This window comes from Cornus florida, unplaced genomic scaffold (assembly GCF_030987335.1).
Source record: "Cornus florida cultivar Cherokee Brave unplaced genomic scaffold, ASM3098733v1 CherokeeBrave_3.0.0_Hap2_Chr05, whole genome shotgun sequence".
Taxonomy (NCBI): Eukaryota; Viridiplantae; Streptophyta; class Magnoliopsida; order Cornales; family Cornaceae; genus Cornus; species Cornus florida.
Genome location: NW_026775575.1, coordinates 73,971,823 through 73,999,759, shown reverse-complemented (window position 1 = coordinate 73,999,759; position 27,937 = coordinate 73,971,823). Strand labels below are relative to the sequence as shown.

The window sequence follows — 27,937 nt, the reverse complement described above, 5'->3', positions numbered from 1 at the left end:
ATAGAAAGATCCACTTGCTTTCATCTTCGATTTCCTGCCTCAAAAAACATTATCATTGGCCATGAAAAGTGGGCTATTTGAGTTAACCTCCAAACCAAACATCACCACAACCCTGTTTAGGGTTAAGCATTTCCCAACAGAATATTCTTAAGAGCCTGGTTAATATCTAAAGAATTTAGATCAGTATACTTTTAAAAAAAAAAAAAAAAATGAGTAATTCTAGAAATGAATTATGTACACACAAAATAACCAGCACTAAACCACCCCAAGGGGCTTTTTCATCCCCGTTATTGCTAAAACTGACTCAGCTCCTAGACAATTTACGGCCGGAAAAATGAGAAATGGAGAAACAATGAGTTGAAATTTACACGGAAAATTTTTGACTCAATTCAATGTTCTAATGTGGGATTTAACTAGCTTTGGATATTGCAGTGTTGAAGGTAGGGATGCTCATTGTCAATATGTTTCCACCAATACGCCTTGTACTCCTCGATCCCAATCTCCAACCATGGCTTCGAAAGTCCATCATAATGTATGACTGCTGCCTGCTCGATATCACTCCGCCTGACACTGGAGTCATAACCCAACCCAAGGACGTGCCATCTGCCGTTCAACGCCACTGTCTGCTTGTAGAAGGTGACCCAACCTATGGGCAAGCTACCAGCTTTCCACAATGGCCTCTTATTTCCCTGCACCAACCAATAAAACAAGTATTGGATATTAGATGAGTGCTTGGACCGAAGTTACTATGACTCATGACAAGGATTGCTTTATAGACAATCCTTCCGATATTCTGCAAGCATCCATGCACCAATTACAGAGGGAAAATCCATCTAAACTGGTGACTTAAAACTCAAAAGTACTTGGACATATATGAACAAAATACAGTATTGTACGTGAATATTCTTCAGGTACAATCAACCCAAAAATTACAACAAAGAAACTACATAATGAGAATTGAAAGATCAAAGAAGCCAATATGACAAGAATAATGTATATACAAGAGTACTAATGGGAGGCTACTATGAGCTGCATTACATGAAAAGGTATCACCAATATGATCTCATTAATTGAGATTACTGGAGCCTCATACTGGGTACTTTCCTAAGGTTTACATTATTTGCACAAAATATGCAACACACATGTGCTACATAGTGGTAATTTATGATATATAATAAGAATATAATGGACCCAAAAAAGAAACACGTGGTACAAATCTTTGTGATCAACACTGTTTTCTGTAGCATAGTAATGAATAGTATAAGTTTTTATCACACTAAATACACACGCATATAAGAGTTGTGAAGAAGCACAAGAAAGGAATTTTTAAATGAAAAAGTAAAAAAGAAACACAAAGCAGAAAATAGATCCTTCAAAGACAGAGAGCTACACTTTTTTATACAAAATTACAGAAATACAGAGCGAACTCAACTGAAGGCACAAAATTAAAGTGGGAACTCAACTGAAGGCATGAAATTATCCTTCTAAGGAGAACTATTGGATCTTTCCAATAAAAGGGACGTATGAGAGGAAGAGTTGAATGTTTTAAGATGTCAATAAATATAATCCAAGCGCAAATAAGCATGCAAGTAAGATAATGATGGTAACACATGAATTTCATACCAGTTGCAAATATTTGTGATACAGCCCAGTTAAATTGCGTCTCCTCCACTCTCTGAGATCAAATATATTCATCCCGAATGCCCAAGTGCATGCCTTGACATCAAACCTTTTTGCCACAAATGGGTCAGAGAAGTTGATAAATGTATCCATCTGACGGAATGAAGGTTCATCATCTTTCGGACAAGTCTGCACTGCTCCAACTACTTTGCCCATCATATTGAGATTCCATAGTCCTGTTAGATCTCTTTGCACAACCACATCATGGTCAAGGAACAGAATCTTATTCAGCATAGGGAAAACATCAGGCAGATAGAAACGAAGGTGATTCAAAGCAGAAGTGTATCTCAGGTCACGGGAATTCTTCTTTTGCAATGTTGCACCATATTTGGAGGACAACCATCCAAAAGTTTCTACACTCTGCACCTGAACTGTGGCTTTACCTGGAGGATTTAGTAAGAACCACATTGAGATTGCTGGGAGGTAGAGAGAATCGGTCACTACATGGAAGGCAATTCTCTCTGGTTCCTGTGAATATTCAAGCACACAATTCACTTTTGATTCAATGTATCATTAAGTACACAGCAGTTATTTTCTATTTCTTGGTAAAAGTTAGTTATTGGTCCTAATTAATTGACCAATGAATGATTTCAATATCATTCTACTACTTTAGGGGTTATCTGTTCGATCATCAATATCTTTCAACAGCATTATGGGCTAAAGAGGTATGGAAGAGAACATTTGGCATGATAAGTTGAACGATATTGTGGATTATCTTACATACCCAAATATATACAAATTTTCACATTCCCACTTTTATTTTATCGACATCACAACAAATCAAGTTGCTTCAAGAGCCACTGAAGTAAAGTTTTGAAAGACTGGCAAACCATCAACATGGAAAGGCATATTCTTATCCAATAAAAAACTTCAAATTCATGTGAATTAGTTCACGAACAACAATGACATCTAGACAAGGACACAATGGTCCTTTCACAATTAAACAGGGGTTCAAATAAACAAAATCTGGTCAAGACCTAAGTAGGGGGGACACGGACATGATAAAGCACCAATACATTGGCAAGTCAATTTCTAGAAATATAGGTCAAGGATACGGCATGGAGACAACTATAATAAATAATTTTTTATTTACATACTTCTATTGAGTAGGACTATTATAGAACTTTAAATAATTTTTAATTTATATAAGGAGATTTACTCCAACATAATTTAAAACATAATATAAAGGCTACTATTTTACTACTTTGTCATTAAAATTATATTTTTTTCTTGTATAAAAAAGTATCATTCTAGGCTTGACTTGTGACCATGTGTACAATGTCAACATTTCTTAAGGAAAAAGTTGGACACTTGGAGAAGTCTTCATATTTTTTTCAAGATTGCTGAACATGGCTCCTCTAGATGTATTTGTGGTATATGAGATTTGTGTTAAGGATACCTGGTAAGTGTCGGTCAAATGTCCACAAATTGTCAGCGAACTGTCCCAAAGTGTTGGCTAAATATCTCAAATAACTAAATTTATTTTCAAATTATGGACGTCCATGAAGTATCGGAATATGTAAATTGGGGTGCACAAACGATGGAGCCATAAAAAAAAATAAAAAAAATAAAAATACTGTGATATAAACAATATAAATGCATTTACAGGTTTCAAGTTCTACTTAAATAATCAGATAGTTATGCAAGTGGGACCTTTACAACAGTTTGCACAACAAACGTGCATTGCATACCATCCCAGAGGAATTTACTCTAGCCAAAACAAAACAAAAAAAAAAGGAAGAAGAAGAAGAAGTGGATATCTGTGCTACTATATTAATGTCAGTGACATTTTTTTATGAATATAATAGAAATACTAATTAGTTTATACATTTTTAATAATTAATTAATCCATGTGTATAATCTAATTCCTATTTTTTATAAACATTATTTAATGAAAAAAAGAAGAAGATATTTATGATATATATATATATAAGTAAAGTCGATTAGAAGAGCGTTCAAAAGGGGAACGCGTCCCTAATACAAAAAATGATAATTGAACCTAAGGACCAATAGAGTCCAAAAGATCAACTAAGTCATCAGTCGAGGAGCAAACACTTCCTTTCACATAACAGAAAATAGAACGAAGAATATAAATTTTTAAGTTCGCCAAAGTTGATTCCTTTCCTTTGAAATTTCTGCTATTTCTCTCTCTCCAAATACACCACCAAACACAGTGTGGAACTATCCTCCAATAGGCACGAGCGTGACCTTTCACTGGGCATTTTCTCCACTCGTTAATAACAGAAAATATTTATGATAAATTTTCAATTTACAAACAGTGTCCATCAACTTTTTTGTTTTTTGAATAAAATTTTAATGATAATTAATCAACTGTTTCATTTTTAATGACAATTAATCACGTTTAATTTATATGAATCCTCTTCACTAAATTTCACACACAGACCTATGGTCCTATACTACTATAAAAATATCATTAAACATTTTTATTTTTATATACATTTTTAATGAAAATAATCTATTCTAATACAATGTCAATAATGAGGACAGGGATGATTAAGCAAAAATAAACAAACACACGAGAGATGGTACATTTTTGTTTTTTGAATACAATTATAATGATAATTAATCAACTATTCCATTTTTAATGACAATTAATCACGTTTAATTTATATGAATCCTCTTCTCTAAATTTCACACACAGACCTATGGTCCTATACTACTATAAAAATATCAATATACATTTTTAATGAATATAATATATTCTAATTCAATGTCAATAATGCAGACAGGGATGATTAAGCAAAAATAAACAAACACACGAGAGATGGTACAAACAAAGATCAGGAATCTTACACTAGCAGAGCTAATGGTTGAGTTCACAACCACTGCAGAAGCCAGAACATTATCAGAGAAGACAGCAAAGTGGTAGAGATCTGGATTTTGTAGTTTGTGTTGGTTAGGTAGCTCCCGCTCCTTCAGCGGTAAAGCAAAGAACTCAGCAGTCAGTCGCATGGAAAGGCAGTGAAGGCCTTTTGGGGTAGTCATTCCGGCAAGCCGAACAAGATATGACACTTGATTCTTCTGTGTTCTAATCCGTTCTTCAGCATTGTGAGTCATGGCACGCAGTTTCATAGCCATGGCAGAGCAATCTTTGTATATGCGGCTGGCTTTTGACAATGAACCCTCCATGGATCTCATCTTCTGCAGAGCACTGAAAAGTCTTCTGCTTGTTAGATCAAAATATAGATATGTCTTACTCTTCAAATGACAAGGGGCATCTATCGTACACAGTTGCTCAATTACACATCTCACATGAAACCAACTAACTATATTTGGTTCTAACATAACATAATAATCGTCTGCACAGTTCTTAGTAACTATTTGAAAAATATATATTTTTTAGTCCAGTTCAACTGTTCAAGTACCGTGTACTCATGAGTTTGTAAAGCTGCATCAGTGGAAAACAAAGGATAAAAAATCCAAGTCGGGATTTTAAAACACAAAAAAAAAAAAAAATTTGATTCTAATTAATGAAACAATCAATGTAATTCCTGATTAATATTTTTCAAAATTTGTTTAATTCAATGTAAGAATATGAACATTGTATTTCTTTTTACCATGTGCAAATGCTTTTATAAGAAAATATACACATACATGCATAAATTTATTAATAATTAATATACAACAACAACAAGCCATTTCCAAACTACTTGAAGTCAACTACATGAATCCTATATTTCCATTCTGCTCTAATTAAGGTCACATTCTCAGTCAATCCGCATGCTATCATGTCCTTCCTTACTAACTCTACCCACATTAACTTTGGTCTTTCCTCTTCCCCTAGTATTACCCTCAATGTGGACTATGTCAAATTATTCAGCAATTAGATGCTTATAATGAGCCCTCCACATGTGTAGGCATGTAGCTAAGTTGTTTAGAAATCTGAACCCAAAAGTCCAGGTTAAACTCCTTGCGAGATACTAGCTCACTTCACCAGGTTTATAAGCAAGGGGAGGGGTGGATGCGAATGGTCTCAACTCTAAACAAGGTGGGGCAACTTCTACAACACCAACAAAACAGAAGAGATAAATAGATAAGAAAGAAGGGGGAAGAGATGCTATAGTATGACAGAATAAAAGAAATGCCTTACTTCCTAGGCAGCTGAGAATCCTGGGTGCATTCACCCACAGCTTTCTCTACCTCTTTAATACGTAGTCTCAGCTCTCTTACTAATTGGGAGTTGCTGTTTGGTGGAGCAAAATTCAAGTACGCCTTGGCCCGAATCACCTGATCCCTCATCTGTTTTATCCTCACATCTTTTGGCCTTTGCGACTTGGACTGCACATTCTGATCATGCCTAACTGTTGCCTGTTTGGATTGTTCCTGCTACATAAAGCAAACCAAAACAACATTCAGGCTGCAAGGAGAAAAAAGATAAAAAATAATCGCAACAAACTCAAGCCTTTGAATAGCTTCCTAACAAACACCACAAATAAAGAGGAGGAGGAGGAGGAGGAGGAGGGAAACCTGCTGATGTAGGAGGGGAAAGAAAGCTGGGAGGAGGGGGAAGAAAAAGAGGAGAGAAAGAGAACAAGAGGTAAACAGAAAAAGAATAGAGAGAACAAGAAACTTTAAAGCAAACAACTCATCAAAATAAAGCCAGTTCCCACTATACAAAGGCATAATATATAGTCAACTAAAATAAGGAAAATAACGAAATAATCACCCAAAAGAAACTCAACTAAATTCAACCCAACTACTTGGGTCGGTTACGTGAATGCTGCTCTATCTAAGGTCATTGCCTCAACAAACAATGTAATCAAAACTTAGTAAAATATGAGATGAAATGCTATCCAAAATATAAATTTTAAATAAGCAAATATCTAAAATTAAGTAAAATATGAAGATGAAATGCTATCCAAAAACTAACACGTTAGATTGTGCACCGCACGTCGGTCCCATCCTAATCCTCATCACCTATTATTCCAAGAAAATATCATAATCATTCAAAGGGATGTTTCAAAGTACTTAAATCCACACAGAACTGTGGACAGACATGTTACGTCACCAGTTGGACAGACCTTTTTTTTTATAAGTAAGATTTCATAAAGGCGCTCAAGAGGGGAGCGCTCCCAAAAGAATACACAAGACGCCAAAGGCGACAACTATAACTTTAAGCAATCCACAAAGTCCAAAAGATGTCCCAAAGATTTACAATTGTGCCCATGAACCCAAAAAACATAATGAATATACATCACCGGTTCAAAGTTTCCTCATATCAGACACTCAATTAATCAGCTCAGTTCCCATGAACCTTTAAATTCAAACCTTTCAAGCCACAATAAAAGCCCCAGAACAGCTTATCTCCTATATCTTCCTCTAAATAAAAAAAATAAAAAAATAAAAAAATCTTATCTCTGGCCAAATTTGAACAACGAAAAATATATCCATTTCATTCTCAAATATAGTAGTAAATGATTCTCTTTTCCCCTGTGGTTTGTAAATTCTTCAATTTCTCATTCAGAAATCTCGTGTGCCTTTGAAGGTTTAAGTCCGAAAACAGTGATTTTTTTTTTTGTTTGAAACAAGCTTAGCAAGGGATTCTAAAGGTCTCCATATCGTTTATTCCAAGCAATTGTGGTATGCAATTCCTTTCCAGAACTTTAGGAAGACCGACCAAAAACAGTATCACAGTTCACACAATGTCGTAAATATCTGAGACTTTCAAAAGGTTTCTAAACAGACTCCTTATAATATTATTATCCTTTTTCCCAAAAAAAAAGGTTTCTCAAGTATAGTTCAACATTAAAAGAAACATGTACAGCCAAACACTAAAATTAAATATCATGTTCTTCTCTATTGGAAAAATCACAATTGATGTCTAAAAAGTCCCTAAATTCCTCAAACTAAATATGGGGACATCTTGATTATCCCATGCAGCAAATAAGAAAAAAAATAAAAAATAAAAAACATAGAGGTTGAAATAATTCAAGAAATTATAATTGTAGGAATTTAAGAATGGATAAAATAAATAAATAATCATAAGAGGACAGGCAGCCCAATCAAGGTATTCAGCCTCTAAATACTGCAATGATTAACACTTTGAACAAAAAAAAAAAAAAAAAAAAAAGGCAAAAGAAAGGAAAAATCATGAAGTAGAAACAGATAATAATAACGACAAAAAGAGTAATAAAATTAGTACCACAAAGGCTCATAACTAAAAAAAATTAAAAAAATGATAACTTAACAAACTCCAGAGTTTCTTTAGTATTTCATAGTAAATTCGTTTCAGTTCAGAAAACCTGATGTAGATCGCATGCAGCAAATAGGAATGCAAGAAATTCTACCAAAAAAAAAATAAATAAATAAAAAAGAAGAGAAGAAAAGAAATAAAAGGGTCTAAAAGATATACTATAACAACCCATAGAGAGGTTAAAATAATTCAAAAAATTATAATTGTAGGGATTTAAGAATAGATAAAAAAATAAAAATAAATAAATAATAATAATAATAATAAATAAAATCATAAGAGGATACGCAGCCCAATCAAGGTAGAATCAAAATAGAAGAAGAAGAAGAAGAAGAAGAAGAAGAAGAAGAAGAAGAAGAAGAAGAACCTAAACATTTGTATACTTAATATTTAAGCAACAAAATTACCTAAAAAAATAACCGAAGAAAGTTAAGAAACTAATAAAATTCAATAAATATATCATCAAGTATATAAGATATATAAAAAATCTTGTCAACTGCACCAAGAGCACAAGGATGATTCTTGCATATACCGACAAAAATTAGATTTAATTGACTTTCAAAGTGGAGAACTGAACATTTTTTACAAATACCCACATGTTCACCTCGAAATTCAATCAGTTGAGATAAATAAGTTGGAACATGATGGTAAGATCAATGTAATGTAAGCTTTTGATTATACAGACTCCCCATCACATGTATCAGTCTTTCCTTCTTTGTTAGCAATGTTGCCATATTCCTAATTGAACTTCAGTAAGGAGACAGCTGCAACATAGGCATGGAACATTGACGCATGCATCTAGTATTCTTTTCTTGTGTCCATAAGGATACAGCTAGCAGAGGCCGTTATTTTTATTTATCTTGTCAAATTATTTGCAGTGATGTCAGCAGTGATAACATACTCCTAAATGAGCTTTAACAAAGTATAACAGAGATACAAAGGAGACATAAGAACACTGATGAGTGCATCTTGTACTTGTTTTTCCCCAAAGCACGTGACTAGTAAACTATTCAGTTTAATCTATAGGCATATTTAGTATTTAGTTCCATTTTCATTTTTTAATCGCTTATTTGGTTAGATTTCATTAAAAAGCACTCATACTACTACACCCACATAACTCATTTGAAAAGGGTGTCCACATCAGAAAGAAAAAAGAGGGGGTTTACGTATTTTAGTTTACTTCCTAGCTTTATTCATGCCAAAGTGAGGTATGCATTGATGACAGATATACTTATTTTAAGAATTTATTTAAAAACAGTCTTGAGCACTTCATGTTGCAACAGATTTTTCTATTCATCCATCTAACTATGCATTGTCTTTCTCATACGGATACACAAAATAAAGTAGATCTTATAGAGCCTTCTAAGCTGACTATATTACTTATAAATATAAAACCTCTCTCTCCAGATGGTTAAAATGTTCAATCAGAACTGGTCCTCTTCTGCACTCTTGGCTTAGGAGTTGGCTTTTGTGTCAACCCTTAGGTCAGGAATTCAAGGACTGGTAGAGAAGGAAATGAAATGGCTCAATCAGGAAGTTTAGCCATGCTCCACAAAATATTTATTCTTTTTGGCTATGAAATAGTAATTTAAAATATAAATTCTTCAATAAAACCATTGAGTACTTTGAAATAAGTTCAATAACCTAAAACATGTACTTATCAAAGTAGGGTTGAAATCCTATAAACTAGAGGCTCATTTTCAATTATATTATTATTCAGGATATCTAAAATTTAGCAAGTTTCACTGTTCTATATATTTGTTGGGGCAATGCCGTTCACTGCCTTAATTTAAAAGGAAGAGGGAGGGGTGGTGGAATTCCCTGGGTACCAAATCAGCATTCGTGCATGGCAGAACTGATCATATTTCAACAATGACCACCAGAAGAAAATTCAAATCCTAAACCCCGAAATTGCAGCACTTTATAATCTTAAATTTGATTTAGGTAAATGACTTCACAAGAAATTTTCTTTTCCCCTTTTAAATTTTAACAAGCACGTAACCATATCCTCCAGGCTAAAAGAGCACATGGTAAACTTGTCAGGCTTGTCTGTAGTCAACCACACATTTAGACGCTCAAACGACATATATTATGCAATTAAAAGGTATACCTCCAGAACAAGTAGTATAAAAGAAATACATATTACAAAGGATTCGTTATAACACCAAAAGAAATAGCTCTTTCCATCTTCTGAATTCAAAAGATAGGATTTTGATCTACGATTTTTTATTTTAAAGTTAACTTCTTCGTATTCGTAAATATACTCGCTGGGGCTTGAACTCTCGTGGAGGACATACAAAAATCAAAATTACACCAAATTTAAAATTATCAACAATATGAATTCAGATATCATACGTTTCCATCAGATGCAAAAGATACTTTTCCCAGCTGATTTTGATGATTAGCTTCTCTAGCATCTTGATTGGTTCCTAAAAGATGAACCCAGAGAAAATAGAACTGAAGTCAGAACAGATGAGAATAAGAATTGAAAAATGAAAGAAGCACATTCAATGAAATCAACCATTTCTTTCCGGCGTATTAGTACTGCTTTTGGCACTTCCTGTTTCCTCACTTTCAGTATTTTCTTCAGTGGAACTGTAGCTAACTACTGATTTAAGAGCTCCATCTTTGTACACAACAGATGTCGGCTCTTTGAAGCCTTCAACCACTTCCTAAACCACAAAGCAGAACCAACTCCATAAAAATGAGAACAAAAAAACAAATACTAAATCTTCCAGACAAACCCTTATAAAAGAAACAGAATCTAAATTACCTGCTCAATCGCGTTAAGTTTTTGAGCATCTGTCCTGATTTTCTGAACCCAAAATCAAAACAAAGAATTCAATATCTATTAGATAAACATCTAAACTACAGTTAGTTGCTTAGAAGTAGATGAAAAATAAATAAATAAAATAAAGACAATACACAAGAACTTTGAATTTTGTAATTCACTACTAGGGACTGACAATTGAACCTTATATAACTATTTGACTTAATTCAGATGAGCTTCTGATTCATCTCAAAACAAAACAACATATAAAGAATTTTCAAGAATATCTGTTTAATTTTCCTCATAAAATTAGCAATAATCAAACAGACACCAAGAAAGCAATACGGATAATAACGATTGCTATAGAAGAGGGGAATTCATACAATATTCGTTAAATCTTCACTGAACACTTCCGATGCTGCAAGAAAAGATTCACAAAACAGCCAAACATTCACACGAGTAAGAACAAACCAAAATATATTGCTAACAAAATATAATTCATCTTGTAATCAATCACATATACAAATATATACACATGTATATGCACAAAAACATTACCGTCAGAAGTGTGAGTCTTGAGCCTATCGGAGAGTAGAAACATTGGAACGAACACAGAAACAGCAAGCAAAGAGAGGATGATTATCCTCGTGCATCGACGGAGTTGCTTCATCAATGATCACTTCATGAACATCCGCCGATTAAACGGATGCCTTACTCTAGGGTTTTCAAACATTCATCGAGATTCAGATCAAGATTCTTTACTTCGATAGAGAGATTAGGTTTTCTTTGCTCGTTTCTTGCTTTTACACGTTATTGATAAAATCGCCTTTCACTTTGTTGGTTTTTAGAGAGAGGGAAGAGAGAGTTTTAGAGAGAGAAAGAGAGCGGTGAAGGAGGAGAGAAATGTGCCATGTTCGGGACTGCAACGATTTATGATATATATGGTGTATTATGTTGGGGCTTTATATAGTTTTGGGATTTGCCGTTTGAGTGGAGATTTGGAACGCGAGAAGGACCATTGATGATGGTGGGTCATTTATGGGTGATGGGGCATGAATGTGATGGCCACCATATACCATAGTCACCACAATTTTAATTACATTGAGAATTTGTGAGCAAAAAGTTCATACCTAACTACCTAAGATGATGATTAATAAATAACCAAAGCCTCTACTTTTTATTATTATTTTATAAAAAGTAATAAATAAAATTTATTCCAAAAAAAGTTATTATCCCTATTTATTACTTTTTAAATTTTGTAATTAAAAATTATTTGTATATTTGTGATTGGACTACATCATATGTCCTAATACCCTAAGTTAATCATTAAAAAGACATAACAATTTTTTTAGCTTCACTTTGGGGTTTTTTTCTTTTCTTTTTTTTTTTTTTTTTTTTTTTTTTTTTTTGCCTCCTCCAAAAAAGTAGTTCCAAGGCTGTATAGGTTGAGTGATAAATCAAGAGATTTATTAAAGGATATGTATCATTTTACTTTTTCACATATCTTAAAAGCGAGAAAAGCTTATGGTAATTCCATATTATTAGTGTCATTAATCAATTATGTTTTGTGTCATAACTAAAAGCGCATTTATTTTAATGGATTTATCACTACTTATAAGCATGAGAAGGTGATACCTTCCCATCAATATCTCAAAAGTAGCATTATGTTGTGTTTCGGCACATGAAATTAAAGAAAATTTTGGTTTAATTTTCTAACTTATTTTTTTTAATTTTATCAATTTCAATTCTAAAACTCAAATTTTATGTACACCAAACATATTTTCCAAAAATTTTGTCACATGCCATGATATAAAACAATTTACTTCATTGAGAATTACAACACAAATGTGAAATATATCACATTTACAAAATGCTCGAATGTGCCACGTTTACGATTACAATGATTTATACAAGGAAAATTAAATAGAGATTTATAAGTTGAGTGTCTCACATAAAGGGGACCAGCAATTGCAGTTGTGATAGAGCCCACCTATTTGTAAGAAACTCCACTAGGCAGATTAGGTCGGTGCTATATCAGTGTTATTCGTATAATATGTGTGTGTGTGTGTGTGTACATATTATTTTGGCACTTTATATAGTTTGGGGCCTTTGGGCCCTTTTGGGGTTTGCGTGGAGACTTGGGAATGCCCGAATGTGATTGGTCATTATATACCATGGTCAGCACAAGTTTAATTACTTATGAGACTGGAGAGTTATGTGAGCAAAGTTCGCACCTAAGATGATGAATAAATGACCAAAGCCAATGTATTATTATTATTATTATTATTTTGAAGAAATCTTTTAAGTCCTCTAAACATAAGAAGATTTGAGTTGTACCATTTTTTTTTTTTTTTGGGTGAAAATTAGTTCTTAGCTCTCTACATATTAAGTATTAGATTAATGTTCTGATTGGTAGGAAAGAAAAAAATTGAATGGAAGGGAAAGAAAAAACTTGAACGGAAGAATTAGATATCTTAAGAAAAAGATGGTGTATTTCTTTATTTGAGATTGTATATTTTCTTCTTTTTGTTCAGTTAGATAGAAGAGAAATAATAAACTCATAATTTATTATATTCGTTAAGAGAGAAGAAAATAGAGTTTTAATTTTTGTTACCATTATATCCAATAATATTTAAAATTTGTATAATTTATGATAGTATTAAATTTAAACTTGTCCACTTGTCTTCACTCATTTCTTCCCCTCATTTTTTAGATGATGAAAATTTGTAAAGAATGAAGGATGTGTCATCCTTCCTATTTTTCTTTCTTTCCTTATATCATCTTTACCAATCAAAGGAAGTTCTTTCGTTCCTTTCTATTTTCTCTCCACACCTCTTATTTCCTTTCTACCGAATGCAACATAAAATATATTTAACTTAAAAAAAACACATTAAATGTTAAATTTCAAATCTCATTCGAAATTACAATAGGAATGTTAAATACGTAGAATTTACAAAATGCCAAATATATTGATTTTCATTTATATTCATTAACTTACTAAAACAAAACACCAATCTTTTTAATGACCACGACAACCTATAATTCATGAATATTATTTATAAGTGTTAAGTGGTCTTCAAATTTTCAATATGAAATTACTAAATTCACTAAAAAATTATTTTTATTGAATTATGTAATAAAATGTTGTGAATTGATGATGATGTTAAAAAAATTTACATATATATATAAGAAGGCAAGACGGGTTAGAAGTTAAATTAGTAAATGCAAAGAGTCGAAACCTGATACTACAAAATTCACTGAAGGCACTAACTCACTCGACTATTGAGACATCGACAAACAAATACCAGACTACATCTTTTAGCTCTTATCTTATATATTTGAATTCTTGAATATATAATAAGAGACATTTTTTAGGGGGAAAATGATTTTTTATTTTATTTTTTATTGGCAAAGATATTACTCAGACCCAAACTTTGGTAGGGTTTTCAAGTTTCAAATATCACACTAACAATTTTATATCTACAAAATTAAAAACTCGATGATTTAGTAAGAATACAACTAGAATATATTTTGCATTGTCCAAAAAAAATTGTCCGCGTACAAAATTTAAAAGAAAAATACTACTATATTGAGATATAAAATTAAGGGTTTCTTCGATACATTTGATAAAATTGGAAGTTTGGAACCATACAGAAAATACAAAATCGAGATGGGTCATTGGGTTTTGAACCAAATTGGGAACAGGGCTCTACTTAATTGTTCTTTTGTGGTCCATAGCTTCTTCACTGTCACCAATTTTGAGGATTAATATTTGTTGTAGGCCGAAGTTGCTATCATATTTTCTCCACACTCGAAGCCCACGTCACGAGACAGTGAGGATTTGTCAAAGGCTTTGCTTTAATTTCTAGATTTAGGTGAACCAAATTTATACCATATCTGATGTGATTCTAAGCTAATAACACCTATGCTTTATTTCTTGATTTAGGTGAACCAATTTTATATCTCCTTCTTAATTAATAACACACCCACATGTATACCAGCGCAACCTATCAAAACTTCCAACACTATGTTACAATCATTAGTTGGAGAAGTAGTTCGCTGTATCGACTTATACGTGACGTATCGATCAGAGAAATTAAATTAATGAGAATATGATAGTTTTGTATGATATTACTTGCATACAAATATATATATATATATATATAGAGACACAATTTAAATATAATAGTTACATGTAAAAGAAATAAATCAAATAAAATATAAAAGTAAAGTTAAAGAAATGATATAGAGAGGCACGTTATAAACACGTTGACCTAAAGTTGATAGATCTCCCCTATGTGCAGGTACGGACGGTGCTAATTAACTCCAAGATACAACCCGATCAGCTCTCAGCAGCACTTCCTCTATGTGCACGACCTCAGGAAGGAAAAAGGACCAAGTCTCCAATGTCGAGTTGCCCAAAATAGTGAAATATATGTGAAAGATATTGATAGGATAATCTCTGGAAAAGGTAATACGCAAATGTGGTAGAGTAGTTTGGTATCCTTTGAGTGCATCCCATTGCCATATATATAGTCCTCCTCAGAGAAGCCAAAACGGCTAACTCTTTATTTGCTATAATAAAAACCCAATAAATTATATACGTTATAGTGAAACATTCATGTAAATTAATTCCGCAAGTTACAATATAAAATTTAAATAATGAAATTAAATAATAAAGGAATATTGAAATATTTATAACGAGTTTTAAAATCTTTCAAAAATCTCAACAATCTCCCACAAGATTTAAAACTTTTAAAATCATAAATGTGTGTATATAATATATAAAAATAATATGGGCAACATGATACTATGCAATGGGTGTAGGTGCCTTTTGAGTTTGAACTTTCACTTAGTGTAATTGTTTTCATTTGAAGAACCAGAATGAACTATGTCTTGAATTCGGCCCTTTGAACCAAACTTCAACACATTACACACATAATATCGACGAGAGACTTTGGCCAAGCGGGGTAGCGTTATTAATGATCATGCGTTGATATCTTGATTCTTATGAGAGTTACTAGAGAACAGCCCAATTCTTATAGTCGCGGTCTCACGACGGCTCTCACTTAGGTGAATCCTCCTAGGGTATATATGACCTTTACCCTGCAAGAGTATGTTTGCCTTGGAATCATTCAGGGCAGAGCCCTTCCTTAACGTTACATCACAACACTGATGCCATAGGGATGAACAGGAAAGAATCTTCTCGAGAAACTTCCTAATAAAATAGTGTTGTCAATGAGTCATGCAGTGCAGATTGTTTCTACCCATTGAATCTTTCGTCATGTGATTAAATCGCCAATCAGAAGGTTGGATTACCTCCGTAGGTGACTCCCTTAGGGCTTAAGCTCATCCCACTCGACATATCTATGACAATCTTCCAAGAAATAATTTTTATTTTTATTTATTTATTTTTTTTACCTCTTGTTCTTCTTCTCATATCTCAGTATATTTTCCTTAAGAAATTACATGTTTCCCATTCACATATATGTATCTCATTTGTATGTATCCATGCACCTTGTTCTTTATAAGGTGTTAATTCAACAAATCAATATCACCTTATAATGTATCAATCTTATAGACATTGGCTTATCTATTAAAGTTAGGATATGTAATAGGAATTTGTTCCACACAATCTTGTGATTCAAATAGTATCTACGGCTAAAAAATAAAAGTAAATATTATGATTCATGGTACTCCACTGATAGAAATTTATTTGATTTCTAATTAATTGGTTATCCAATTTGCATCACTATATCTTTCCACCATAATTGAAAAAACCTTTTATAGCACAAGGAGTAATCTTTTGTGATTTGATTCTATCTAACATCATCAAATGATTCTTAATCAGATTATGTGAATATCTACTAAGTTTATCAACAGATAGGCAATACCAGATTTGATACTTGGTAAAGATAATTCTCTTAAACATCTTTTCAAAAATAGTACAGTGATATCTTGAGAAATTTATTTCTATTTTCATACCTAACATCAATGATGTCTCTTCAGATCCTTTATTAAAAAAAATCCAGAGGTAAAATTTTTAAGTTTATCTCCAAAAAAATAATGTCATCCACAAAAAAACTTTTTCTCCATTATTTCCTTTGTTACACACTTACCATCATCATTAATCTATAGTACTCTAATTAGATTAAAATATCTCTTGCCATTGATTCCAAAGCTTGTCAAAGACCATAAACGGATTTACTGATCTACACACCAAATTTCTTGTCATACCTTTTTCCTTTTAACTAGATTCAAGTAAGATTACTTTAGCTAAGCACCCCCACAGTTTTAGGATTTTTGGACTATAATCCATTGATCTCTTAATTTTTTTTTTTTTTTTTTTTTTTTTTTTTTTTTTTTTTTTTTCAACTAACATGTCCAAGTCTTTCATGCAAAATATCATATAACTCAATATTGAAAAACAAGAGGAGAATTATTTAATAAAAACATTCAACATAAACAAGCCTTCACTGACTTAACCTCTCCCACAAAATATAGATATTTCAAATTACAAATCTATTTGTTTCATTACAATAAACCATAGAAAATCCATTAACTAAATTTCTCCTCATATTGGGTAGGTGTCGCACATCCTCAAAGTTAGAATCTTCCGGGATTTTAATTCCATGTCTCCAATCCTATGAACTTGTGCGGCGTATCCTTTCCTAGTATTAAACTTCCACTACTTGAGTTCTGATAAAATAACAACTATATATATACATTATCTCACATTTTAGTCACCATCATAACTACTATGATAAGTAAGATTCACTCTTAAAGAATTTAAACTATACCTTAAGGAAGGTTCACCAGAATCTTGACCCACCAATATATTCACTTGTTCTCGTGGATGCCTTTGATTATTGGGCTGATACACCTCTGTCTTCTTAAAGTAACAATCCTTAGCCACATGATTACTCCTTCCACAAACATAGCAAGGTCTTTCTTTGCCTTTATCTTTCGAATTAATATGGTTATGACGAGGAACATTAAGATCTTGATTTGGACGACGGAAGTTGTTCCTATTATTTCTCTTTGAAAAATCTCCCTCTAGGTTGAAAATTTCCCCTATGATTGGAAGTAATAGGACTCTCAACAACATTCACTCTAGTGGTGGTAGTAACTTCTTTCTTAGTACTAGATCTATAGTTTTCCTCAATTCTTATAACCATATTAAATCGAAAGATAAAGGCAAAGAAAGACCTTGCTAGTAACTTCTTTCTTAGTACTAGATCTATGGTTTTCCTCAATTCTTAGAGAATTGATTACATGGGTCAAAGTAAGATCACCTTGCTTATGTCCAAGTGTTCTTGCAAAATCTATCCAACTAGAGGGTAACTTATCTATAAGACAAGATACCTTAAAATCTTCACCTAACTTAGTGCCATTCCTCTCTACTTTCCTCAAGAGTTATTGGAATTCATGAATTTGCTCACTAATGGATTTGTTATCTACCATCATATAGTTATTAAAGTTTGTCACCGAGAAACGCTCTATACCCGCATCAATTATCCTATACTCAGCCTCCAAAACATTCCACAGTTCTTTTGCATTTTTAGTATTATGGTAGACATCATAGAGGTGTTCAGATAAGGCACTCAGTATTCTATTATAACAATGATAATCAGATTGTTCTTTTGACATGCTAGGAGAAGTTGAGGTTAAAGTTGGAGTGGCAGTAGCAGTGGTGATAGTGGTAGTTCCTTGGGGTTCCTCTATGGCAGATATTAACCCTAAAATCGTAAGCCAATATTTCATTTACCTTTGCCACCTCCTAAAGTGCCGGCTACTAAACTTTTCGGGTTTAACCGAATTAGCTTCCTCTTTATTCATTTTCTTTTCTTTTAAAATCTAAAGGCAAAGAAAGTTTCTAACAAACTGAAAAATTCAATAAAGGTTTGTCAACAACAATTGTACTTATATTTGAATTTACTAAAAGAACAGTTTCCAACTAACTCTAAACTTTCATTAATTACAAATAATATTTATATAAGTCAAAAGCTGAATTAAACGGAATACTGCTTTTTAACAAAATATAAATTAGACGTCTCATTTAAATCAAAAAGATGCACAATAAAAAATACACAATTTAAAATAAAAGTATTAACTTTTCACGCTTAAAACAGTTTCAATACAATAATTTAAATACCCATAACTGATTTCAATAAATTGACTTCTTTGATAACTGTTTTCTAATAATAAACTGATTTGTTTTTCAATAAATTGACTTCTTTGGTAACTGTTTTCTAATAATAAACTGATTTTTTTTTTAAAAAAAAATAAACTACCTTATATATATATATATATATATATATATATATATATATATGAAAAAAACTTAAACAGAATAGTTTGTTTCCTTATAAATTGAAAGAAAACGTAATTGTTCCTTATATATATATATATACTCAATGCTCAAATCAGTTCTAAAAACACCAATTTAAATTGGTAAGTGCCGGAAAACTGTTTTCTTAATAAATTGTTTCATTTTGAAAATAGATACCTTTCCAAAAAATTGACTTTTATAAAACAAATTATAAAATAAATAATGTTGAAACTGTTGTATATTTCAATAAATTGAATTCGTCAAACATAATCAATACAACTCTTTGCAATACTTTCTATTTATTTTTTAATATTATAAAGTGTATTGTAATTTAAACAAAACACGGTTCATAATAAAAAAGATTTAGTTCTTTTACCGATTAGGCAATAAGTCAAGAAGCTATTTAGAGAAACTATCAACTTTGCAAATATAATTTTATGCACTAAAATATTATAAACGAATCACACTAAAATATTATATAAATATAATTGACAATTAAAGTAAGTTTTGCAGAAATTAAATCAATGAAAATATGGTAGTTTTGTATGATATTACTTGCATACAAATATATATATATATATATATATAGACACACAATTTTAATATAATCGTTACATGTAAAAGAAATAAATCAAATAAAATATAAAAGTAAAGTTAAAGAAAGGCTGGCCTGATATAGAGAGACACGTGATAAACACGTTGACCTAAAGTTGATAGCCCTCCCCCATGTGCAGGTGTGGACGGTGCTAGTCAACTCTAAGATACAACCCGATCAGCTCTTAGCGGCACCTCCTCTATGTGCACGACCACATGAAGGAAAAAGGACCAAGTCTCCAATGTCGAGTTGCCCAAAATAGTGAAATATATGTGAAATATGTGAAAGATATTGATAGAATAATCTCTAGAAAAGTAATACGCAAATGTGGTAGAGTAGTTTGGTATATGCCTTTGAGTGCATCCCATTGCCATATATATAGGCCTCCTCAAAGAAGCCAAAACGGATAACTCTTTATTTGCTATAATAAAAACCCAATAAATTATATACGTTATAGTGCAATGTTCATGTAAATTAATTCCGTAAGTTATAATATAAAATTTAAATAATGAAATTAAATAATAAAGGAATATTGAAATATTTTAAATGAGTTTTAAAATCTTTTAAAAATCTCAACATAAATACCGCTACACACCTCCATGGACCAGACAATTCGATTGGTTTATACCGATATTCACCCGAATTCGTTACACTGCGACCGCAACCGATGCTGCAACTATAGTTATAGATGATATGATGTTCATGTTATGACGTGCACATATTTGGAATATTTTAGTATATTTCGCACTTATTATGTTGTTTTAGTGCTAAGATATGATATTTATTCATTTTGAACTCTTTGTATTATGTGTTAGTTTTTAAAACATAGTGAAATCTCTACAACTCATGGACGTAATTTGAACTTTTGAGTGAACCATGTAAAACTTATTTGATCTTACTCGTGTGTTTGATCTATTTTTGCAGACACAAGAAGAGAAACAGCAATCAATGTAGCAGATTGGTATTATATACAGATCATCTTATAAAAAACTATAAGATTGAAGAGGAAAATTAAGAATGAACTGTTGAATAATTTATATATTTAACTTGCATCTTTTCTAACAACTTAACCTTTTGAAATAGATGGTAGTTAGTTTTTAGAGTAGCTGGTAGTTAACATAAACAACACAAGAATATAACATGAATCGGTCACCACGACCTACATCTACGGCACACAAAATCTAAAGAGCTACCTATTTTTCATTATATTCTCTCTTAACTTCGTTTACAATGATCACCTCAATAGAGGTGAAAGAATACAAACACATGATAAATATAAAAAAAAATCCCTAAAATCAATCCCCAAAACACTACTATCATATTCTATGGAGGGCTAAAATAGCTCCTATAATGATGTTGTCCAACACATCTAATATTAAACCCTCCCAAACATTATTACATATCATGAAAGAACTTGTAAGTTTCAACATCATCCACAATAAACTTGACTGCACCAATGCAACCCAACACTGCAACAACTGAGAACCAGGCAGCGATTGTGATGTTGAGGGACAGCAGTGAATATCGCATTATTTTGTTTCTGGGAGTTCTACCAGCTTTTATTTGCGCTAAAACCGGGAAGACAAAGTCTAGTGGAGTAAATCCTATAGCTCCACAGATCGCAACGAAATCACCAAAGAATGGCATGGCCGCGGCAACAAGTGTTATAAGGACAATGTAAATCGAGGTAAACATGAGGCGGATGAGGCGTGTCTGGAGAAGGAATTGGCTATTAGTTTTGTCTGATGGCATTCTTTCCTCGAAATAGGCATAAGTTGGTCTGCAATATATCTGAAATAAGAAGATGAGATGTTCAAGTCATTATCAAAGGCTGATCCTAAAAGCTGACAAAAGAGAGATAATTTTAAGTTTGAATAAATTCTATGTTATATTTCAAAATAAATAACAGGTTGAGCGGGTAAAACACAATGAATGCTCAGCACAAATGCAGAGTAACAAAGAAAAGGAAAAAATAAAAAAGAAGCATATATTATAAATCTGGACAACTCCACCCATATCGACTTTGGGACCTCATGTAACAAATGCCCCAAGCCTAAAAACCTTATATTGATTGTAATCTTGAACTTTAATTAAAGATCAAACCTTTATAAATACAAATGTATTATTCAAAACTATTGCCCAGTTTCTCAAATTATCCTCTACATTATTCGCAAATGTACTACCACAGCTCCTGATATTCAAATAGAGGAATTTCATACTTAACCCTTACAGTTATTATTAAAATGTCTGCATTGAAGAAAGAAGGATTTCTCATGGAAGCATCGTCAAACAAATATTCTGAACAATATTTTGATTTTTGACCTTTTCTTAGAGATAGTCACCAATTGTATATTAGATTATAATTGACAACAAGGGCTCAAGATTAATGCATATTAAATAATAAAAAAGAAAAAACTCAGCAAAGCATGTGATTGGCTTCTCTCATGCTACAGGTTTTGTGGCACCATACAAAGTTCCAGTCTTTTACTTTTTCTTTTTCTCCAACAACCATCTTTGCATATGCTGCTATTTATTTATTTAACAAGATCTTCTAACTTTCACAGAATAGCAGATCTGTAGTGTGATAAGAGTATTCTGTTTTAGCTGCTTGGTAATGTCACCATTATGAAGGAAAAAGGAAGTTTTTATTTATTTATTTATTTTATTTTATTTTTCCTTCCTATGTTTGCTTTAATTTCATTTCATTGTCAAATGGATTCAGTTGGTAGGGCTGTGAATGAGCTTGATTTTTTTTTTTCCTAGTTGGTACTCACACACACATGCCTCCACTGAGGCTCAAACCCCTAACCTCCATTTGGGAAGTAGGGACTTGGTACTGCTAGGCCACTGGCGTGTTGGTGAATGGGCTTGATTTATTTATCTCTAGAGTGAGCTTCTAATCAAGCCAATCTCAACTGGAGCTTGAGTGGTTTAATCTTTTATTAGTCTTAGGATGTACATCAGCTTATAGAGTCACCTTCCATCTGCGCTTCACCCCCCCCCCCCCCCCCCCTCGCGGTAAGATTAACGAGCTTTATAATGTGCTCTAGGTTGCGTTGGGTTTGTGGCTCGAAATCTGTGTGAACGTGGTTCTGGAAGAATTGGACCAGTCCAACTTCTGCAGGCCGGTCCAATGTGGTTGTGAATTGAAGAATAAGATTCTGGTGGAATTGGACCGGTCAAGGTATTACGAACCGGTCCAACCTGCCTGATGAGTGTGGGAGACAGTTTCCTTTTCCGTTTTGAAAACCCGGAGACTTGAGGAGAAAGACTGAATATTTGGGAAGGAAATTGTGGTTTATTAGGCTCCTATTTTAGAGTTGTGATTGATATAGTAACTCTTTGGTAGGCAAGTCGTGGATAGAGATTGGGGGGGGGGGTGGTTGGGTTGTAAGGGTGAGTGTTGTGTGGAGAGGAGAGCCTGGAAAAGAGTGAATGAGTGGGATATTGGGTTGTAAGGGTGAGTGTTGTGTGGAGAGGAGAGCCCGAAAAAGAGCGAATGAGTGGGATTTTGACATCTATTGTTGTATATTATCTTCCTTGATCATAATAGTGCAATCTCTTCTCCGTGGACATAGCCCTAGAGTTAGGTGAAACATGTAAATATTGTGTTGTGTGTGGATGTATATGATTGTTATCTCCATATATGCTTGTGTGATGATTTGATGGTGATGCTTCTGCTGTGTATGAAGAAAGAGGGATTTAATTCTCAACAACAACTAGCCAATAGTTGGTTGGAGGGAGTTAATATCCCTAACAGCTTGGCTCATATATTGAAAAGTCAATCTCGAGTGAGGCTCTAACCAAACCAATCACAAGCAAATTCAGGCAAGTGCTCGTTAACAAAATCTACATGCATGTGATCATGCAATTAAAGTCTTTTAATTTACTTATTTTGGGAACTTCTTTGAGAAGTTTATTGTTGTCTATCAAAAGAAACTCATGCAAAAATATGTTTCATAATTTCATTTCATTGTCACCATTATGAAGGAAAAAGGAAGGTTTTTTTTTTTTTTTTTTTTTTTCCCTTATGTTTGCTTTAATTTCATTTCATTGTCAAATGGATTCAGTTGGTAGGGCTGTGAATGAGCTTGATTTATTTATCTCTAGAGTGAGCTTCTAATCAAGCCAATCTCAATTGGAGCTTGAGAGGTTTTATGTTTTATTAGTCTTAAGGATGTACATCAGCTTACAGAGTCACCTTCCATCTGAGCTTGTAAGATTAAAGAGTTTTTTTTCCCCCTCGGTAAGATTAACGAGCTTTATAATGTGCTCTAGGTTGGGTTGGGTTGTGGCTCTAAATCTGTGCGAACGTGATTCTGGAAGAATTGGACCAGTCCAACTTCTGCAGACCGGTCCGATGTGGCTGTGAATTGAAGATTAAGATTCTGGTGGAATTAGACCGGTCTAAGTATTACGGACCAGTCCAACGTGCATGATGAGTGTGAGAGACAGTTTCCTTTTCCATTTTGGAAACCCGAAGACTTGAGGAGCAAGACTGGGGATTTGGGAAGGAAATTTTGGCTTATTAGGCTGCTATTTTAGAGTTGTGATTGATATGGTAACTCCTTGGTAGGTAAGTCGCGAGTAGAGAGGGTTTTTTTTTTTTTTTTGGGGGGGGGAGGGGGGGGGGGGGGGGGGGGTGGTTGGTGTTGGGGAAGATGTAATGGTTTGTAAAAGTGAGTGTTGTGATGAGAGGAGCGAGCATATGTAATTTCTATGGATGTAGCCCGGAAAAGAGTGAATGAGTGGGGTTTTAACATCTGTGGTTGTATATTCTCTTCCTTGATCATAATAGTAAAATCTCTCTCTCCGTGGACATAGCCTTAGAGTTAGGTGAAGCATGTAAAATATTGTATTGTGCGTGGTTGTGTATGATTGTTATCTCCATAGATGCTTGTGTGATGATTTGATGATGATGCTTCCATTGTGTAGGATGAAAGAGGGATCTAATTCTCAACAAGAACTGGCAAATAGTTGGTTGGAGGGAGAAAATATCCCCAACAGCTTGGTTCGTTTATTCAAAATTCAATCTCTAGTGATGCTCTAAGCAAACAAATCACAAGCAAACTCAAGAAAGTGTTCTTTAACAAAATTTACATGCATGTGATCACGCAGTTATAGTCTTTTAATTTACTTATTCCGTGAACTTCTTTGAGAAGTTCATTGTGGTCTATCAAGAAAAGAAACTCATGCAAAAATATGTTTCATAAATCATTAATGAATCCAGATATAATCAACTTTTAGCTAATTTGTCCATAAAAATGTACTGAAAAATACCTGATAGCATCCTGATATCTGAATCACAGCAAATAGATTAGCCATAACAGTTGTCCAAGCTGGAGTAGTAAGAGAAGCCACAATATAAGGCTGAACGTCTGTACCAAATGCCCAGAAACCAAAAAAGGCCAACTGCCAGTAAGTCGAAACAATTATGCTGTATGCCACTGATACACCTTTATACATGTTCTTCTTTGCAGGTTCCTTCACAGTACTCTGGCAAGATAAAGATCATATGTCGTCCACTTAGTTATTTCAATTTATCTTACAGAAAGACCAGTTGTCTCTATAAACTTCATAAGGAGTTTTGTAAACAAATGCCAGTAGTTTTTCAACATTCATTATCAAAGGATCATGAGAGGAAAGACTATTTATAAAATTTAGGTCCAAGATAGTGATATTTTACTTGTATTTCAGGAAGCATTGCATCTCCAAATGAAAAGGCGATTGTGCCAAGGGCACTGAAGGCTTTGAACATCTTAGACGAGGAGCTTCCTTGCAAACTATAGCTAACTGATTTTCTATCAATCTTTTTCCCTACAATACAATAATTTATTAATATGAATGTTGTACCCACAAAGACGTAATCTAAACTAGTCTACTTAAAGGATATCAAGTTTACCATTATATATTGTAACACCAATGGTTGTGCCGGCAAAACCGATAGTGCTGAGAGTGCATAGTGCATTTACCCATCTCAAGGAATGAATGTTTGGGAGCTGAGAGAGAAAAAGCTCAAAAGCCCCAAAAATAATAATGAAATGCTGCAAAGTTAAGGAACCATCCTTATGATAGTATTTGTATACTGCCTGCACATAATACAGGGAAAAAATAGTAAATATAATATTACTGGTCCCAATTATTTGTATGATTAGGTAAAGCTGATCTCATCAGAATATATGACTTACCTTAAGGCTGCTTCCAGCAGCAATCTGAATGGCAATGTTATTACCCAAGGAAGCCACCTGCTGAAAAAATGCAATAGACCAGAAACCCCAGGATCCTTCAAGATCAGAAAAGATGATTATAGTCTAGATAAAAATGGATGTAAGAAAAGAAGAAAATATGATTATATACTAGATAAAAATGGACAGAAGAGAAGAAGTTAATGAATATTGTTGGATACTAAATATTAAATGCAATGACGAAACAAGATTTGGAGAAAAACAACCATAGGATACAACTTGGCCTGTATTTAGATCCTTTCAGCTCAGCTGTTAATAATTTTAATGCACCCCTCCGAAAAAAAAAAAAAAAAAAAAAAAAAAAGTAACAATCATAATATGAAGCTAACTAAATAAGCATGTTATATATCCATCAACACTAAATACATATGGTCATGTAAGCAATGATCTCAATCAATATTACCCACTGTTGCCAAACTTAACAACTCTACAGAATCGTTAAAAAAACCCAATTGTGATGTCAGAGAGGGTCTCTAAAACTGCCTTGGCAACAAAATTGAGACAGATCAAGCAATATTTTAGTTGGGTTTTTTGCAAGATATGAAGCTGCTTTCAAATAGTAAATTCAGGAAACATGTAGATTATAGAAAAAAGCCTGTAGTGTAAACTTTTTTTTTTTTTTTCCCCCTGATTGATACTACCCCCAAAAATAAAGAACCTACATCCTAACTGATACAAAAACATGTATAATTTTCAAAATGAAGCCGGTAAAATGAAGTTAACCATATATACTCCCGGCAAGATGTCGATATGTAGTCTGTTTCTTCCCGTTCCATCTCCATAACGATGCAATCAATAGACTGGAATACCATGTGGCAAGTGTTCCAGCCACCAAACTAGTCACGCCTGAACAAAGAATAATCAAATATCAAATTGCCAATAACTGAGACTGAAAAATTCTCAGAGAACCATCTGAAATTGCATCACAAAAAGCAAGGTCAACAATTGGAGAATCACATAGTACTTGCAAATTTTAACTATAAGTGAGAACAACTTGAGATTAGCTTTATCAGCATCATCATTATTATTATTATTATTATAGAAACAATCCCATTACAGGGTTACATAAGATTGTTCAATTCATTACCATTTTTTTAATTATTTTTTTATAAACGAGCATAATTGTACTATAAAAACAAACCCATTAGAGAGTTACATGGAGCATATCCCAAAATCAAATAAAGACCACGTCCACCAATCAAGAATGAAAAAAATAGGGTTTGAAAAACAAGAAGCCCAAATGCAATTCATTACCAAATTGATACACACAAACACATGTATGCGAGGGGATTTGAGAATGAATTACCGAGATACCAGCCGAGAGAAGCGACGGCGAAAGGGAGAGGAGCATAAGCGGCGGGGGTGGCGATGGTGGTGGCGACATGGAAAGCGGCGTGCTTCCATGTGCCTTTAGCTACTGCTGCTTCTTTTTCTTCATCATTAACCGTAGAATTTACATCTACTGTTGATTCTGTATCGAGAGAGTGGTTTGAAGCCATCTCACATCTGGGTTCTTCTTATTCAGCACTACTGATACTAGTTCGATTGGCAGAGTGAGAAACAGTACCAAGAAGTATATAAAATCGGCCATTGATTTATATGTATTTGACTTTTGTTGCGATAAAGATTCAATGGTTTGCTTTCAAACTTTGAAAGTCGCACATATATATATGTATGTATATTCTGGCTGGGGAAAAGCGGCTGAAATGATGAAGTCAGTTTCCCAGGACAAAACAGTTCTTCTGTTTGTTTTATGTTTACAATGTATAATTAAATTGATCACTTTCACTAGTGATTAAAATAATTAATTTTTTTTACATAGAGCTGTCAAATTTATTTATTGTTTTATTTTACGTTAACTTCTTTTTTTTTTAAAATTTTTTTTTTTGGGGGGGTGGGGGGGGGGGACATTTCAAATTCCCCCCTCATCGTCAACGTTTGTCAAAGCTGAGTTTACCGGACAACACCTACAAAAATATTGATAATGTCCATATTGCCCTTCTCATTACACACAGATGAGAGTAACAGTTTCCCTCCAATTTAATTCATCAATCCCCCCACTCGAGGTGAACTGAGTTCGCTGCTGGTTTAGTCGAGGCTCAAT

The 27,937-nt window shown here is 33.2% G+C and overlaps 2 protein-coding genes across 3 annotated transcripts; both read right to left on the bottom strand.

Annotated features, from left to right (window-relative positions):
• Positions 1–189: 189 nt before the first annotated feature.
• LOC132306856 (probable galacturonosyltransferase 6) lies at positions 190–11,658 on the bottom strand. 2 transcript variants are annotated; one of them, XM_059804423.1, is made up of 9 exons: positions 11,220–11,658; positions 11,045–11,079; positions 10,665–10,706; positions 10,413–10,563; positions 10,247–10,320; positions 5,792–6,024; positions 4,495–4,852; positions 1,624–2,148; positions 190–689 (listed from the first exon to the last, which is right to left on the bottom strand). In XM_059804423.1, the coding sequence occupies exons 1-9, from the start codon at positions 11,329–11,331 to the stop codon at positions 414–416; spliced, it is 1,806 nt and encodes a 601-aa protein (XP_059660406.1). In that variant the 5' UTR covers positions 11,332–11,658; the 3' UTR covers positions 190–413. The 2 variants fall into 2 exon arrangements, with proteins under 2 accessions (XP_059660406.1, XP_059660405.1); XM_059804422.1 differs by having other exon boundaries at positions 5,792–6,027; positions 11,220–11,657.
• A 9,112-nt stretch (positions 11,659–20,770) lies between these two features.
• On the bottom strand, positions 20,771–27,569 carry LOC132306855 (GABA transporter 1-like). The gene is made up of 7 exons (XM_059804421.1): positions 27,140–27,569; positions 26,557–26,679; positions 25,777–25,871; positions 25,491–25,677; positions 25,275–25,405; positions 24,869–25,084; positions 20,771–21,379 (listed from the first exon to the last, which is right to left on the bottom strand). Exons 1-7 carry the CDS (start codon positions 27,330–27,332, stop codon positions 20,984–20,986), a joined length of 1,341 nt encoding a protein of 446 aa, XP_059660404.1. The 5' UTR covers positions 27,333–27,569; the 3' UTR covers positions 20,771–20,983.
• Between the last annotated feature and the right edge of the window lie 368 nt (positions 27,570–27,937).

Excerpts from the sequence above, each read along its gene's own strand:
- LOC132306856 (XM_059804422.1), bottom strand. The coding sequence starts at position 11,331 with ATGAAGCAACTCCGTCGATGCACGAGGATAATCATCCTCTCTTTGCTT. Across the intron at positions 11,080-11,219 it reads CAAGACTCACACTTCTGACG|CATCGGAAGTGTTCAGTGAA; the intron begins GTAATGTTTTTG and ends CTTTTCTTGCAG. Across the intron at positions 10,564-10,664 it reads AACTTAACGCGATTGAGCAG|GAAGTGGTTGAAGGCTTCAA; the intron begins GTAATTTAGATT and ends TTTGTGGTTTAG.
- LOC132306855 (XM_059804421.1), bottom strand. The coding sequence starts at position 27,332 with ATGGCTTCAAACCACTCTCTCGATACAGAATCAACAGTAGATGTAAAT. Across the intron at positions 26,680-27,139 it reads TTCTCTCGGCTGGTATCTCG|GCGTGACTAGTTTGGTGGCT; the intron begins GTAATTCATTCT and ends TTCTTTGTTCAG. Across the intron at positions 25,406-25,490 it reads TGGTGTTACAATATATAATG|GGAAAAAGATTGATAGAAAA; the intron begins GTAAACTTGATA and ends ATTGTATTGTAG.